At 42.0% G+C, this 17,057-nt stretch overlaps 1 protein-coding gene across 1 annotated transcript in view; it reads left to right on the top strand.

The window, feature by feature from the left end:
- Positions 1-17,057, top strand: part of NT5DC2 (5'-nucleotidase domain containing 2) — a 996,759-nt gene that overhangs the window by 119,484 nt on the left and 860,218 nt on the right. The window contains exon 3 of the mRNA XM_044078885.1: positions 10,974-11,048. Coding sequence (XP_043934820.1) covers positions 10,974-11,048 — 75 coding nt within the window. The remainder of the gene's footprint in view (positions 1-10,973; positions 11,049-17,057) is intronic.

A 17,057-nucleotide genomic window follows, 5' to 3' on the forward strand; every position in this document is an offset into this window, starting at 1 on the left:
ACTTAACTGAGATGCTTCACAAGGGCATGTCTTTTTCCACCATTGAAATCCACACCTCGGCCATTTCAGCTCATAATAACACAGAACCTCCCCTCTTCTGTCATCCACTGCTCAAGCAGCTCCTCAGAGGAGCCCAAAAATTTGAGACCACCCAGGAGAGCTCCAACCCCAGCCTGGGACCTTAACTTTGTCTTGGAGAAACTCACTCTACCTCCTTTCGAGCCAGCTGCTACTGCAGACTTAAATTTCCTTTCTTGAAAAACAGCTTTCCTTTTAGCAATCACTTCAGCTAGAAGGGTGTCTGGATTATAGGCCCATATGGCAGTGGAGCCTTTCATCATCTTTCATGCGGACAGGGTGTCCCTCAGAACCAATCCATCCTTCATGCCCAGGGTGGTATCCAGTGTGGCTCTTAATCAGTCCATTCATTTGCCAACCTTCTTTCCCAATCCACAGAATAAAGTTGAACGGATACTGCATTCCTTAGATGTGCACAGACAACTTAGATTCTACTTGGACAGGACTAAACCTCAAAGGAAATCTGAACAACTGCTGGTGGTGTTTGCTGCAGGGGCAGAGGGGAAGGCTATTTCAAAGCAAACCATTTCTAAATGGATAAGTCATTGCATTAATTTCTGCTATAAGCACCATGGAAAACCTATCCCCCAGGGGATCAGACCTCACTCCACCATGGCTGCATCTACCTCTACAGCCTTTCTCAGAGTCGTCCCTACCAGGGACATCCTAGAAGCCGCTACCTGGAGTTCTGTACATACTTTTCACCAAGCATTATCATTTGCCAATTTTCTCTAAATCCAGAGCTGGCTTTGCCACTGCAGTCTTGCAGGGCCTTATAACTGGCCCTAATGCTATCTAAATTCCTTCTCCCAGCCATAGCTTTGGGAATCTACCCAAATGTAATGACTGCAACAGTTAAACATGAAGAACATAGTACAATTGTGTACACTTACCATAAATGTAGATGTTAGTGTATTCACTGTTGCAGTCCTGGTTACCCTTCTTCCAGCCCCCTAACTTCTTTTGGCTATACCTCTACTTTCCTTTACTATGCTTAAAAGCCTTTTTGGTGTATTTGCTTTTTTGTTGGAGGTATATCTTTGTGCTTTTATGTTTAATTGCTTCCCATTAGAGGGCACCTGACATTTTCGGCAAGAAAAACTGATGTAATGGCGTCGGCTGCATGTTTTATACCCCTGACGTCATGGAAGAAGGGACAGCAACCGACGCAAGACTTTAATCAGGCCAACTGGGGGCTACCTGCAAGCAGATAACCCAGATGTAATGACTGCAACAGTGAATACATTCTAGCATCTACATTTATGATGTGTACACAACTGTATTTTTCCAGCAGAGAAGAATTGTATTGCCTTTACTGAAAGGTCATGAGATTATACAAAATGGAATCTGCTTACATTGTTTGGGTGACAGAAAAATCCATTTTCCCTTTCAGCTTGTTTTCCTCTGTGGTGGTGTGATAGCAGGGTTGCTTGGTGGTGGTGGTGGGGGGGGGCTGTAACATCCCAAGAGTTATTTTATTTTATTTTTCATTTCTACAGCTTTCCTTTGCTAGTGGTAGGTACCTTACTTTTTAGGTAACTTTCTTCTCAGGCTCTGCTTACACTTGTCTGTGGTGAGGGGAGTTTTCAGACATGTACTGAACATGATTTTAATATTTTAATAGCCTTTTTTGATGGTGTAGATGTTCGACCTGTCATACAAATTTGTTATATAATACTTGCAGTGAACCATACTGCAAAGTTTCTGCTTGGTTTGTTTGTGCTCGGTTTGTTTCTGAACCGGTATAGGATGCATACTGGGTTTTCTGAGAATTTTAGGGATGCCATGGATTTTTCTTTTTGAAAGTACACATTTTGCTGGTCACTTTGGAGAAAAAAGTATTTTGAGGAAGGATTTGCCTCCTCTTAAGACACCAGTTATGCCTTGATGTGTTCATCTGTAGATGCACTGACTTGGAGTGTTTAAACCTTTTTGTTTTCCGTGAGGACATTTATTGTTTTTTCAGGAAGATATGTTGACCATTTGTTTATTTATCTCTGCATGTCCATTCTGTAAGTGTTCCTGTGTTGAGGTTATGCACTCAATTCTGTAGGTGTGCACAGCTAAAATGGTGTTTCCGTATGTTAAAGGTGATTATTTCTTCTTGTCGAGCAAGGCTGTTCCTTTGTTCCTTGCATCTTCAGGAGGAGGAGGTTTTGCTCAAGTCATGTGATTGTCTTGCCAGTTTCCTATGATGATTAATGTGCGAAGGAATTAATATATTGCTCTTGTCTTTTTTTTCTTGTAAAAGTACTGTTCTGCCTCTGTTTGTCTTATTTTTAGGAAGGCGGCCTTTTGAGGTTTTCATTACATTTTTCATCTTACATTAGGCTAAACAGAACAGATCTTTATTATGCTTTGCACATAGAGACCACAGTCAGTCTGGGGCTGGTTTCTCCCTCTTTCTTTAGATGTCCCAGTAAGACTCCCCAATGGCACAGCTTTAGAGTTGAGATGTCAGCTGAGTGGCCAAGCCAAGACCTCCAGCACCCTGTCTGTCCAAACCAGTCCTTCGTGTCCCTGCCCAAGTAGCTGACTGACACACACACACACACACTGAGGTTTGATTTACACACACAGGCACACATGCTATGATGTTTGATTTACACACACAGACATACACACCTACCTACCTAGGAAAGGCGGGCACAGGTTTACTAGCTATGCCCCCTTCTGCCAAGACTATAAGGTAGTTATTACTGCCACCACCCAACTCTTTATCAAGTACTTTAAGGCCTTTAACAAAGGGTGTCCAATCTTACTGTGTAATGTTACTGTTTATACAAATGGTAATTTGACCAAGAGCATGGCTATTGGGAGTGGCCTACATAGCATCACCAAACAAATATGCAGGTACTCCCAGAACTTCAATATCTCTACAAAAGATTAGCCACAGTGAAAGGTTTAAATATATTTAATAATAAAAGAACAAGAAAATATTCTGTATATATTTACAGTTACATCAGAATTCAAAATCACAGGAAATATTTAAATCATTTCAGGACAAATAAAGAAACGCATCTAAGCTAAACTTTATGTTCCTGACTGTATCTAAGATAATTAATGTACCCTAGTACACCTACTTAATTAGACCAGCAAGGCAGATATGAGTGGATCTTGATGTTGTCAGGTCAAAGACAAAATACAGAATGCCCTGTCTCTCTGAGAGTTCTTAAGTTAATATCTCCAGTATTCCTGCTGGGATAGCTTGCAGAATGGCACAATTTTTTGTCATATGACTCTATCCCAGGTAACCCCCCCCCCCATGCTGGAATCTGGTAGTATTTAGCATCTACCTGTGAAAATACCCAAACAAGAGCTTTTGCTCAGATCTGTGCAGCTGTTGGAAGTCATAAAACAAAACACTTCCACATTTCAAGCCTAGCAATTATTTCCCCTTCATGACAACACAGAGAGCTCCCTACTATAGACATAGTGTCTCTTGCTGTCGTAAAGTAATTTAATTTCAGCTATATATTGAAGTTTTGCTAGTTAACCTTCTGTATTCCAGTTTCCCCATTACACTATTGCAACTGTTTAAATGTATATATTTTATGAACATTTCTGTTCTATTCCAGTAGGGTACACTGTGGTTACATTTCAAGCAGCACGTTGTAAAATCTTATATGACATATGGCTCTAATATATTTGTAACACAAACATCTTATATGAATCATGTTGATATTCACAAATGACATATAATTATTTACAAAATTCCAGCTAGCTGTGCTGGCAGTATCTGCTTTTGTCACAGCATATATAATAAAATACCACATAAATATGGCAAAAACGTGGTCCTGCAGAGTGGTGCTAGCAGCAGAGAGGCTAAAAGAGCGACTGCTAACCTGATAAGTGTTTTTTTCCAGCTACTACCTGGGCGACTGTCCGATCTAGCTAAACTGCAAATATTTCTGCTTCTTGAACTGTTTTAAACTGCTTAAAGTTGTTTTTGCAGCTGCACTTTTTAAGTTTGTCCTGTTTGTTGCATTTACCTGTTGAGGCTACACACTCAAGTGTGCTAGCCTGTGTTACATATTTACTGCATTTTCCTGCTATTTGTTGATAAAAAAAAAAAAACAAAAAACAAAAAAAAAAAAAAAATTATCCTTGTTTCCCGTCTTTCCTGACCTAGAGTAGTCCAAATACAGGCTTTGCTGTATTCTGGACTTTTGGAAAGTTCCTGTGTTGTCCATTTCCTTTCTTGGATAGAGGGAGGTTTCTTTGTTCACCAGTGGCAGTGCGGAACTTGGAGCAGCCTATCTATCCCTGGAGGAGTGTTCCTAGCACAAGAATCTGGTAGTCTAGTGGCCATTTTGGGCCAATTTCTAGCTCTTTCAAATCCCCCTGTATAAAACCCGCTTTGGCGAGGTTTTTGCGCTTGTTACTACTCAGCCAAGCTCCTCGTGGTGCTGCAGAGTGGTGCTAGCAGCAGAGAGGCTAAAAGAGCGACTGCTAACCTGATAAAAGTGTTTTTTCCTGCTACTACCTGGGCGACTGTCCGATCTAGCTAAACTGCAAATATTTCTGCTTCTTGAACTGTTTTAAACTGTCTAAAGTTGTTTTTGCACCTGCACTTTTAAAGTTTGTCCTGTTTGTTGCATTTACTTGTTGAGGCTACACACTCAAGTGCGCTAGCCTGTGTTACATATTTATTGCAATTTCCTGCTGTTTGTTGCAAAAAAAGAAAAAAAAAAAAATTATCCTTGTTTCCCGTCTTTCCTGACCTAGAGTAGTCCAAATACAGGCTTTGCTGTATTCTGGACTTTTGGAAAGTTCCTGTGTTGCCATTTCCCTTCTTGGATAGAGGGAGGCTTCTTTGTTCACCAGTGGCAGTGGGGAGCTTGGAGCAGGCTATCTGTCCCTGGAGGAGTGTTCCCAGCACAGGAATCTGGTAGTCTGTTGGCTGTTTTGGGCCAATTTCTAGCTCTTTCAAGTCCGCCTGTATAAAACCAGCTGTAGCGCGGCTTTGCGTGATTTTGTGCATAGCGCTTCATCGAGCAGCGCCGCTTATTTGGGTTTGAGCCTTGGAACTGATCTAGTTCTCATAATAAACACCCTATTCCTATGCTAAAGCCTAGCATTTGCTCACTAAAGCAATTATATAAGTCAGCTAAAAAATTAAAAGCACTACACCCTCACAAACTCCCCTTGAGTAACTTGTTCCCCATTGGCCCTTTTTTCAATTATAAAGGAATTCCCAATACTATTCTAGCATGTCCAAAGGTCAGTTGTCAATCTCCTCTCCGGTCCAGCTGGTGAACCTGGGAATCTTGAGGCAATGTTACAACTGCCTAATGTACACAGACAACCCTCTCCTCCTCCCAACAAATTCCAACACATGTGAGAGATGCACCCATATAGCCAAACTGGAGGCTAAGCTCTCTCAACTCAGTACTGGTGTAACCAGTCAGGAGGAGAAGGAAACCACACTCACTACAATTCCAGTCTCACATAGACCTACCACGACAGCAAACCATACACATAAACACACAAAAACATACTTGGAGGCTCTAAATAAAAATCTGCCTAAGCAGCAGAGACCTCCAAAGCAGACACCCAAGCAACCGCTACCCCAAAACAAAACACATGCAACACATAGCTCACAAAGCCAGTGTGCCGAACAGTCACAGCCCTTAAGGCTAAACAACACACCTGATACACTTGTAATAGGTGACTCTATCATCAGGCACACTGACGTCCCGCTCACCAGGCTGAACAAGGAGAAGGTCACGGTGAGCTGCCTATCAGGTGATAGAATCCGCCACATAACACAAGCACTCAGGTCACTCCAAGGCAAGTACAAATATGACTCTGTCATTGTCCATGCTGGTGTGAATGACCTGAGACGTACCTCCCTGGACTACATGAAAGGAGACATAGAGGAGTTCTCTGGGCATGTAGCCCAGGCCGGTATGACCCTGACCTTGAGTAGCATCTTACCCTCACCAAGAATGATGCCACAGTATGAAGACAAGATTATCAATTTCAACAATTGGCTTAAGTATTGGTGTCATTCAAAGGGGATCCAATGCCTGTCAGCCTGGGATGACATGCTCGACAAGCCACGATGCTTCACTAGGGACGGCTTGCACCTGTCACCCCTGGGCTTTCGGATATTGGCAAAGGCTCTTGCTACCCCCATAGTGCCTTTTTTAGGCAAGGCTCAAACGACAAACCCACCTCCATAGGTATCACAAGGGATAAGAAACTAAGAGTAATGCTACTCAACGCCAGAAGTCTAAACCTCAAGATGCACGCACTCGAAACTCTCCTTAGCATGGAGAACATCGATATCTGTGCAGTAACAGAAACCTGGTTCAAGGCTCTCGAGAGCACCCCAGCACTACCAGGTTATACCTTATACCATGCTTTTCGGCCCCAAAACTTGGACCGAACCACAAAAGGAGGGGGAGTATCAATATTCGTCAGATACCCACACCTCCAGGTTGGTGGCACAGCATGAAGCATCAGAGACTATCCATGTGCAACTAACAGTGGGTAAAACTGCCTTCCAGTTTATAGCCTGCTACAGACCACCCTCCCAAACCCAGGAACCCCACTCGGCCTTCCTGAGAACACTGGAAAATATGAAGGTCTCTCCAAACACCATTATATTGGGTGACTTCAACTACCCAACCATAGACTGGGAGCATTACTCTAGCTCCAACACCCTAGCCCAAAGGTTCCTAGAATTTATAAACTCAAATGCTATGGAACAACTTGTTACCACTCCCACAAGAGGGGAAAACATACTGGTCCTGATCATCACCAACATGGGGACTCTATGCTCCAGACCAGAAGTGCATCCCTCACTGGTAAGATCAGACCATAAACTAATCTCACTGGATATTCACATCCCGACCCCACCCCATGCCCAGAAAACCACAGTGAAAAACTTCTCTAAAGCAAATTTCACACTCCTCAAAACCGAGGTGGAATCCTTCAAAGCCCCCGGGCCTCTGGATAATCTGCCCAGACCACAAAATCCTTTATAAACGCATTCTATGAACACCTTCAGGAATGCATGGATCATGCAATCCCAAATAAAACCAAGACCCAATCCTCCAAAGGCAGACGTCCTGTCTGGTGGACCCCAGCCATAAACAAACTATACAATAGAAGGAGGAAGCTACTACATGACAGAGCAAAATCCCAAAAGGGAAGGCATCTCTGATTAGTATTAGCAAAAACTACGGGCACTCATAAAATCGTCTAAGGCCAGCTTCGAGAAAAATTGCACAGGACACTAAGGATAATCACAAGGCTTTCTTTAGTTATGTTAGGAACCTAGGTGGGAATTCCCAGATATGCTCAGAATTAGTCCAAAATGACAAAAAATACACCGAACCCACAGACATTGCCAACATCCTAGCTGACAGGTTCAGCGCAAACTTCTCCCCCCCCTCCCCACCAAAAGGGCTAATATCTATCCCAGCAGAGTGCTGCTCCCCTGACATCTCAGATGATCAGGTAAGAGCTGCCCCCTCCAAAGCAAGAAACACAGCATCAATGGGACCAGATGGTGTCCCGGGCTGCGTCCTACATGAACTCCAAGAAGTGCTAAACCCAAACCTAAAACTGCTGTTCAATCTCAGCCTTACTACAGGATATGTACCCAAAGAGTGGCGTACAGCAACAGTGGTCCCTCTCCACAAAAGTGGTGCCTCAACGGATCCTGGAAACTATCGCCCCATAAGTCTCACTAGCTTGGTCTGCAAAGCTATGGAAAGGATCATCATGGACCTTATAAATAAAGATATTAGGGACCTACAGACACTGGATCCTACCCAGTTCGGCTTTAAGGGCAGATCCTGCCTCTTAAACCTGGTCAATTTCTTTGAAACGGTCACCAAGGCCATTGACAAGGGGAAGGTGGTCCACACAGCCTACCTGGACCTCGCAAAAGCCTTCGATACAATACCCCACTCTGGCATTATAGATAAGCTCACCAGCTTAAATATAAACCCCTATGTCACTAGATGGGTTGCAAACTGGCTCAAGGACAGAACCCACGTGGTTAGAATAGCTGGAGCCATGTCAGACTCCAAACCAGTTACAAGTGGCGTCCCACAAGGCTCAGTCTTGGGACCTCTCTTGTTCGGTATATATTTCTCGGAGGTACAGGCCAACATGGAAGGACTGTGGCTGACCAAGTTCGCAGATGACTGCAAACTGGGCACCATAATAGACTCTCCAGCTGACACAAGCATCCTCCAAAAGGGCCTCATAGAAACAGACAACTGGTGCCAGAGCCATGGCCTCAAGCTAAACGCCAAAAGTGTATAGTCATCCCCTTTGGCAAAAACAAAGTGTCCACAAATTACCACATAGGTGGTAATCCATTAAGTACAGAAGAAGTAATTAGGGACCTGGGGACCCAAGTTGATAGCAATCTCTCATTTGACAACCATGTGGCCAAAGTGGTTAGAAAAACATTTTATATAGCCCACCTAATCATGAAGGGATTCACATCTAGATCAGGGGTGGTCATCGTGCCTCTTTACTCATCCCTCATCAGGCCCATAATTGAGTACAATGCCCCTTTGGGATGTACCTTACCAGACACCTGCAGCAACTGGAAAGACCCCAAAAGTACCTCACCAAGAGGATCAAGGGGCTCAAACAGATGCCGTATACTGCCTGGTTAAAGAAACTCCAGCTCTACTCAGTGGCATACCGCCTGCTCAGAGGCGATCTGTGCCTGACTTATAAAGCCATGTCCAACCTGGAATTAATGGACATGCTGCACCTCAGAAAATCCAAATCCCATCGAGCTACGCGCTCGAGGGACTTAAACCTCAGCACTGAAATAAATAGGACATGCTGGAGGGACAGATTCATAACCCAGAGGCTCCCTTCACTCTGGAATAAAATCCCAGTCCAGGTTAGGCAGAGTCCCTCATTGACTCTCTTCAAGAGGAATCTTGATGAGTGGATGGGAGATCGTAGGTTTACCCTGGGTATCACTTCTGTGTCACTGTTAGACAGAAGCACAGTATACTAACCTCGAAAAAGGGCATAGCTAAATTAATTTAAAATGGGTGGCGAAAGCCATACACACTCTGGCTAGGCTTATAAATGCCCTAGGGCAGATAGCCTAGTATGAACCTATGAACCTATGAAAATAAAATTTGGTCTTGGAACTTGGCACAGTTGCCATTTTACATTTGTTGTGATTATCCTCGAGGAACACACGTGTGCACTTCATTTATGGTTTTCAGACTTCCAAAACAGTTTTGTATAAAAAAAAAAATCCTGACATCTCCCTTGGGATTGAGTGCTTGTGCACTTGATTTCCGTTAGAACTTCTCTTAAGTCCATCTTGCTGTAACTAGATTGCATTGGTGACATTATAAAGCACTTGATATTCAAGAATCCACTCCAGAAATTGGCGTAAACAGTTTTAAATGCTCCACTGTGCTGTAGAATGAGGTGGTTGACATAAATAAACATTTCGTGTTCAGTCAGGCTGTCCACCATTTATTGTATTCTTCACTGTAAAAATAGAATTTGTTACATGCCTGTTGGTATAGTGTACACATAACTTTGTTGGTCTTTTTATGTGTATATCAAAGAGTTTTAGTGAATCAGGAGTTTGAAACAGACTAAAATTATGAAGACCGCAAAATAAGAGACATGCTACCTGAGAAGCAGGGGATAGCAGCTGAATGTTATTGACAGAATGCATATTTTGTGGTGAGTGGTGCCTTTAATTCTGATGTGGCTCTTGCATTACTTCATTGTATTAGCCAGGATAAAATGGTTTATACAAAAGCTCCTTTACTTGATGGGGGAGGGAATGAATGAAATGTATGCTACCAAGGAGATAGAATAGCAGCACAGTCTGTCTTTTTGTTGATGTGGGATGAAAAAGATCTACAGACAGACCATGTGAACCTCTTGGACAGCATCAGAAGGCTAAACTTGATATCCAGACCCTGGATCTGGCAGTTAACTCTAAGCTCTATGCCACCCCAAAATGTCAATGTTTTACATTAATTTAATAAATGAATTTCCCTTTTCCAGGTTGCTTTGCTCTTTAAAGTACTGCAGTGACAGAAAATGGAAAAGTGGATATTCTTACTGTGGTCTTGTATCAGTTCTGAAGATGTTACAGCAACCTACCAGAGTAGGCCATTGAATGAAATGTTGACATCCTACTTGTAGAAATTAAGTTTCTCAACAAATGTGGCAAAACTCTGCCGTTTGTGTACTTCTGGACTCTGCCTTACTTCTTATTGAAATTGCATTTTTTCATTGAAATTTATAGTTAATTGCAATGTAGTTTTTATTTTAAGTTGTGGTGTCTAACCTAATAAAGCAAGACTGATAGCTGCTCAGATGCACTGACATTTTACAAATTCTGGTTGGTATTTTAAAGAAAAAGGCTAGAATTGATAGAGTGCTAGGTAAGGCTGATTGCATACCCCCTTTTTCCACTTTGCACATGCGGTTGTTGTGCCACATCAGCAGTGATCACCATCTAAGACCAGTGTTCACACCAAAAGGTTATTAACCTTGCCGCGAAAAGGGTAATGCTAAGTGTCAACTGGCAAACTCTGCCTACAGCTCTGTTTTGCTGCATGACGTAAGCCACTACAGTAAAGTGTATTTCCCTTGTACCTTACTGCATAATGCTTCGGAGGTTGTGCTGTGATGTTTATAAATTGCTAAAGTTGCAGCACCATGTCATATTATTGGTCAGACCGGGTAAGTAGCATACACTTTAATTACAGTTTTAACCTTCAGTTAATTATTGAGAAACTCATTCTTTTGTGCTTGAATCTTACCACCGTATCAGAAAGTTGTTTACTAAACTAATCCTGTTAGTGACTTCTCTGCATAATTATGTTCATGGTCTTGTGTGACTAATTTGTCATCATGTTCTCTTTCAGTACCCAAGTGGCATCAGGAATTACAAGTATGTGCCAGGATTTGCTATCCGAGGCCTTCACTATGATATAAATAAGGTAATACATGTTCTTGCTCTTTCTTTAGAGCCTTGTAATCTTTACTTTCTGCTTCTCTGACCATTTGTGATTTCCATAAAACAGGTCCCAGCATTCAGGAAATTAAACCATAAGTCCTGTGATTATCATAGTTGGAGAATTCTCAGTCCCTACTGTTCCTCCAAAAATAACAGTGCCTAAGACTGCTTTTATTACAGTAGCTATAAGGACATAAAAGAACTTTGTGTTCAGACAGCCACAATAAAAAAAATTGCTAAGCTGTATATCTCATTTGGCTTAAAATATGTACAGAGTTTGATTCAGTTTTGCTAATGCTATGCATTTCCAAATGTGGTTTTACAGTGCCACAGTAAGGTGTATATCTCATTTGGCTTGAAATGTGGCTTGGTTTTGATTCAGTCTGGCTACCACTTTTTCACAGTACTTTACCTTTTCAAAGTTTTATAGTACTACAGTTTATTCAGGGTCATTTCAAAAATGTACATAAACTACCACACATTATCTTTTAGCTTCTCTGATTGCCAAAAGATGTAATGTATTCATCACTGCATGCACTTAATCCCTATTTAATCAGTGTTAGAAGTTGGAGTAGGTTTTTCCAAGTCTGGCCAAGCTAATAACGCTATGCCCCTTAGATTGATTGACACCTAATATCCGAGAGGAGCCTCCCTAAATCAGACTGATTACGTCAGCTGAGCATGTCACCCAACCCCCCCCCTCCAACCAGCATTCACTCACCACATTTTTTTTCAGATGATTGGATGGATCTTTTCCCATCCCTTCCCTGCACCCTTTATCTACCCAGGCTCTGAGTGATTCAGTCCGTGTCACTCTCAACTGAGCTGGGCATCAGACCCTAGAAAGAGGAAGAGAGAATACTGGCTGCTGTATGCCACTAGAATTATATAAAGATGAACCAGCCATTCGTGACTTTATCCTGACTGAAGCCCCATTCCTCCTGGGAACCTCTTGTTCTCCAACGGGAGCCGTCCTGAGCCAAGGTGGAAGTTGTTTTTTCAGCTGATATTGGACCAACCAAGTTGAATATTTTGTCCAAGAGATTTTAAATATGTCATGACTTAGTCCAGTCCACTGTATAGACAGAAGTTTTAAGGCTTGAGGTTTCCACAGCCCAGGTTCCTATGTCTTACTAGGTTATGTCCTCTTGGTGTGGTGCAGTGGCTCCCCCTTATCCAACAAGCCACTAAAGCCCTTGCTTTTCTCTGGTTTCACTTGGGATGTGGACTTATTTCTGAGGGTAAGTCAGTTGTACAAAACAATCTGGTTTGACTATATCTTTTGAGCCCAGTGTTTTATTTTTATATTTTTTACTTTTGGTTTATCATTTGTTGTTTGGGACATTTGGTTTTAATTTAATATTTAGCTGTAATTATCAGTGTTGCGTAGTAGCAGTATTCAAGATTAGATGGATGCTTTAGGCTGCATATCCTGGGTATTTATGTTCGTCTCTTTGGGTATTTGGGACATTGTTAATCTAACATGTAACTTTAGATAAATGCCAGCTGACCATGCATAAGTTTTTTGCTTGTTTCATCTTTTAACAGCTTTGCTGTATTCCAAGTCTTTATACTTGATTAACTTTACATTTTAACTGTATTTGTCTTTATTGTTCATTCTGTTGGATATACTGTTTTAATTTTAAATGTTTTCACATGCTTAGGCAATAAGCTGTATAATAGATTTGAAGATGAAGTTAGGAAGTCATCTATTCACCTGTCTTAAATATTGCAATATATCCAGAGAGAGGTGGATAAGGGAGATCATCAAGAGTGACTCCTTCATTTTCCATTCAAGTTCAGACCATGATGCCAGTTCCTGCCATTACCAGATGTACCATCCTGCAAGTGCAGTCGAAGTGAGAAGTACAGCAGCTCCTTGCAAAAGTAATTGTGTGACAAGTTCAGTGGATCAAATATGTTAAGGATGTTCCCAATATTATTTTTGGTTACCCAAGAAGATGCAGGACATCAGACCCTGAATGCCTTTGCTCCAGAGTAATCAGTTCTTCATGGTTATCTTAATGTTCATCCTTGAGGTGCACTCTCAACTTCCAGGATGCTTAACTGAGTATAAAAATTACCCAAACCTGCCAAAAGCTTTAATTCAGACCTGACACTAGTCAGTAGTAGTAGTACCATTTCAGAACGGACCCTAGTCAGTAGTCGTACCATTTCAGAACGGACCCTAGTCAGTAGTCGTACCATTTCAGAACGGACACTAGTCAGTAGTAGTAGTACCATTTCAGAACGGACACTAGTCAGTAGTAGTAGTACCATTTCAGAACGGACACTAGTCAGTAGTAGTAGTACCATTTCAGAACGGACACTAGTCAGTAGTAGTAGTACCATTTCAGAACGGACACTAGTCAGTAGTAGTAGTACCATTTCAGAACGGACCCTAGTCAGTAGTAGTAGTACCATTTCAGAACGGACCCTAGTCAGTAGTCGTACCATTTCAGAACGGACCCTAGTCAGTAGTAGTAGTACCATTTCAGAACGGACACTAGTCAGTAGTAGTAGTACCATTTCAGAACGGACACTAGTCAGTAGTAGTAGTACCATTTCAGAACGGACACTAGTCAGTAGTAGTAGTACCATTTCAGAACGGACACTAGTCAGTAGTAGTAGTACCATTTCAGAACGGACACTAGTCAGTAGTAGTAGTACCATTTCAGAACGGACACTAGTCAGTAGTAGTAGTACCATTTCAGAACGGACACTAGTCAGTAGTAGTAGTACCATTTCAGAACGGACACTAGTCAGTAGTAGTAGTACCATTTCAGAACGGACACTAGTCAGTAGTAGTAGTACCATTTCAGAACGGACACTAGTCAGTAGTAGTAGAACCATTTCAGAACGGACCCTAGTCAGTAGTAGTAGTACCATTTCAGAACGGACACTAGTCAGTAGTACCATTTCAGAACGGACACTAGTCAGTAGTAGTAGTACCATTTCAGAACGGACCCTAGTCAGTAGTAGTAGTACCATTTCAGAACGGACACTAGTCAGTAGTAGTAGTACCATTTCAGAACGGACACTAGTCAGTAGTAGTAGAACCATTTCAGAACGGGCACTAGTCAGTAGTAGTAGTACCATTTCAGAACGGACACTAGTCAGTAGTAGTAGTACCATTTCAGAACGGACACTAGTCAGTAGTAGTAGTACCATTTCAGAACGGACACTAGTCAGTAGTAGTAGTACCATTTCAGAACGGACACTAGTCAGTAGTAGTAGTACCATTTCAGAACGGACACTAGTCAGTAGTAGTAGAACCATTTCAGAACGGACCCTAGTCAGTAGTAGTAGTACCATTTCAGAACGGACACTAGTCAGTAGTAGTAGAACCATTTCAGAACGGACCCTAGTCAGTAGTAGTAGTACCATTTCAGAACGGACACTAGTCAGTAGTAGTAGTACCATTTCAGAACGGACCCTAGTCAGTAGTAGTAGTACCATTTCAGAACGGACACTAGTCAGTAGTAGTAGTACCATTTCAGAACGGACACTAGTCAGTAGTAGTAGTACCATTTCAGAACGGACACTAGTCAGTAGTAGTAGTACCATTTCAGAACGGACACTAGTCAGTAGTAGTAGAACCATTTCAGAACGGACCCTAGTCAGTAGTAGTAGTATCATTTCAGAACGGACACTAGTCAGTAGTAGTAGTACCATTTCAGAACGGACACTAGTCAGTAGTAGTAGTACCATTTCAGAACGGACACTAGTCAGTAGTAGTAGTACCATTTCAGAACGGACACTAGTCAGTAGTAGTAGAACCATTTCAGAACGGACACTAGTCAGTAGTAGTAGAACCATTTCAGAACGGACACTAGTCAGTAGTAGTAGTACCATTTCAGAATGGACACTAGTCAGTAGTAGTAGTACCATTTCAGAATGGACACTAGTCAGTAGTAGTAGTACCATTTCAGAACGGACACTAGTCAGTAGTAGTACAATTTCATATTGCTGCTCTTTGGTCTTGGCTGAGCCCACAGGTGTTTACTACACTTATGGTGGTGGTAGTGGCTTGTGACCTAAAGGATGTCTCAAGTGTTTCCATACCTGGATGATTCACACTCCTTTATAAATTCAGTAATCGGTCTGATTTGGCACAGGGTTTTGCTGCTTCCACTGTCTTGTTGTCTAGAAATCAGTGTAAATCCAATGTTGTCTCAAGTCAGAATCACAAAGAACACTTTAATGAACATAGTTCCTATAACCAAAGCCACTGGTTGTTTATCTACCCACTGTATCTACAGTTGGTTGCCTGAGTCTAGTGACTGTAGACATGTGCTTTCAAGCCTTGGAACTTGTGCTGGCCTCAGTCGTAATGAATTAATTTCAGACCCCACATTAGGATTTTGCAGTGGGCACCCTGTTTAGTGGTCATACCACTCTGCTCCTTTAGGGAGAGCACTTGGAATAGTTAGTGCATACAACTGTAGTTACCTTTAGTGACGTCTGCTGGGATGTCTCACTGAAGCTCCATGCCCTACAGACTATTCATCCTCTTGGAATGCTGAAAATCCATTCAAACATGGCTGTATTGTTAATAAACAAGTTGGTATCAGATCGTACCCACTTAGAAGGCAGTGAGAGTGTGGAAATGAGAAATCTTAACCTGTCACTTTATGCTGCACATTTCTCTGATAACCACCTCTCACTGACAAGCTTGGCTGTTCTGTATTGATATTCCATGAGTGGTCAGTCTATTCATTGAGGGATGTTGACTTTGAAATGGGGCTCTCTGGTGTGTGACCTTTCTGACTAGTGCTAAGGGTAGGATTTTTTGTTCTTGCTTATCACTCACCTTGTGGTCAGAGCAGGAATGCGCTCGTCCAGGTATTACATCAGAGATTCCTTTATTCTTTCCCCCATTTCTTATTGTCATACATAAGACCAGACACAAGACCAGAATGTTTTAGTACTATTTTTGTCCAGATTGGTGCAGTTTCCTTAATTGAGCAACTTTTGGGTAGAACCTCCTGACATGTTGCCTACAAAGAAGGTTGTTCTGTCATATCCTTTAGACAGGATGTAGTTAAGTGTGCTATCCAAGTTTTGTTGGAAGTCTAGACCAAGGCTTTTCAAGTAGGTTGGTTAATGTCCTGTCTTTATCCCAGAAACTCTTCACTGAAGTGATGTATATTGAAAAATGGAGGCATTTTTCTATATGAGCTGTAAACCAGAGTTTGGCCTTTTCAACCTCAGTACCCATGGTCCTTCACCATTTGTCAAAATGTTTTGGCTGAGGCCTCCTCTATTCATCAGTACAGGTTTGTTTGGCTGCTTTATATAACTTTCATTTTCACCTTCTCTAGCTTGCCATAAAGTATGTAAAAGCTTACTTATAGCCTCTTTTAACAAACTCATTTTAAGGAAACTGTTCCATCCTGGGGCTCGTATCTTGATATTTTGTGCTGTAGAGGCCGATTCCTCCCCATTTGTACCAATGACTTCTTCAGAACTGAACTTCCTAACGTAGAAGACCTTCCTAGTTGTTATGGCTTTTTAGTCTGAAGGATCTCAGATTTGCAGGCCCCATGTGAAAATCTTCAATACCTGGTCTTTCACAGGTGGAAAGTTTCTTAGGAGTTAATTCCTTCCCTTATGCCAGGTAGGCTTTTGTATATTGGCCAAAACTTTGCCCACCCCATAGTTGCCTTTTTTCTGCACTATCAGTCTTCAAAAATTGTCCAGCATGAAACAGAATCTGGACAACACAAAGGTATTGCTATTCAATGCTACGAGCCATACAAAAAAATCCACTACCTACAGGCCACTCATTATCCCAGAAGACATCAGTATATGCATCATCACAGAGACCTGGTTCAAGATCATTGGTGCCACGCCATCAGTGCAAGCTTTCCGTGCCTACCACGGATTCTAGCTCATTACACTAAATGAAGGCACTAAAGGCATTGGTGTCTCTATTTGTAAAACACCATTTCACAGCCACACTTGTTAGGATGATGACCTGGAACCATGT

Source organism: Protopterus annectens, chromosome 7.part1 (assembly GCF_019279795.1).
Source record: "Protopterus annectens isolate FY-2018-M chromosome 7.part1, PAN1.0, whole genome shotgun sequence".
NCBI lineage: Eukaryota > Metazoa > Chordata > Ceratodontiformes > Protopteridae > Protopterus > Protopterus annectens.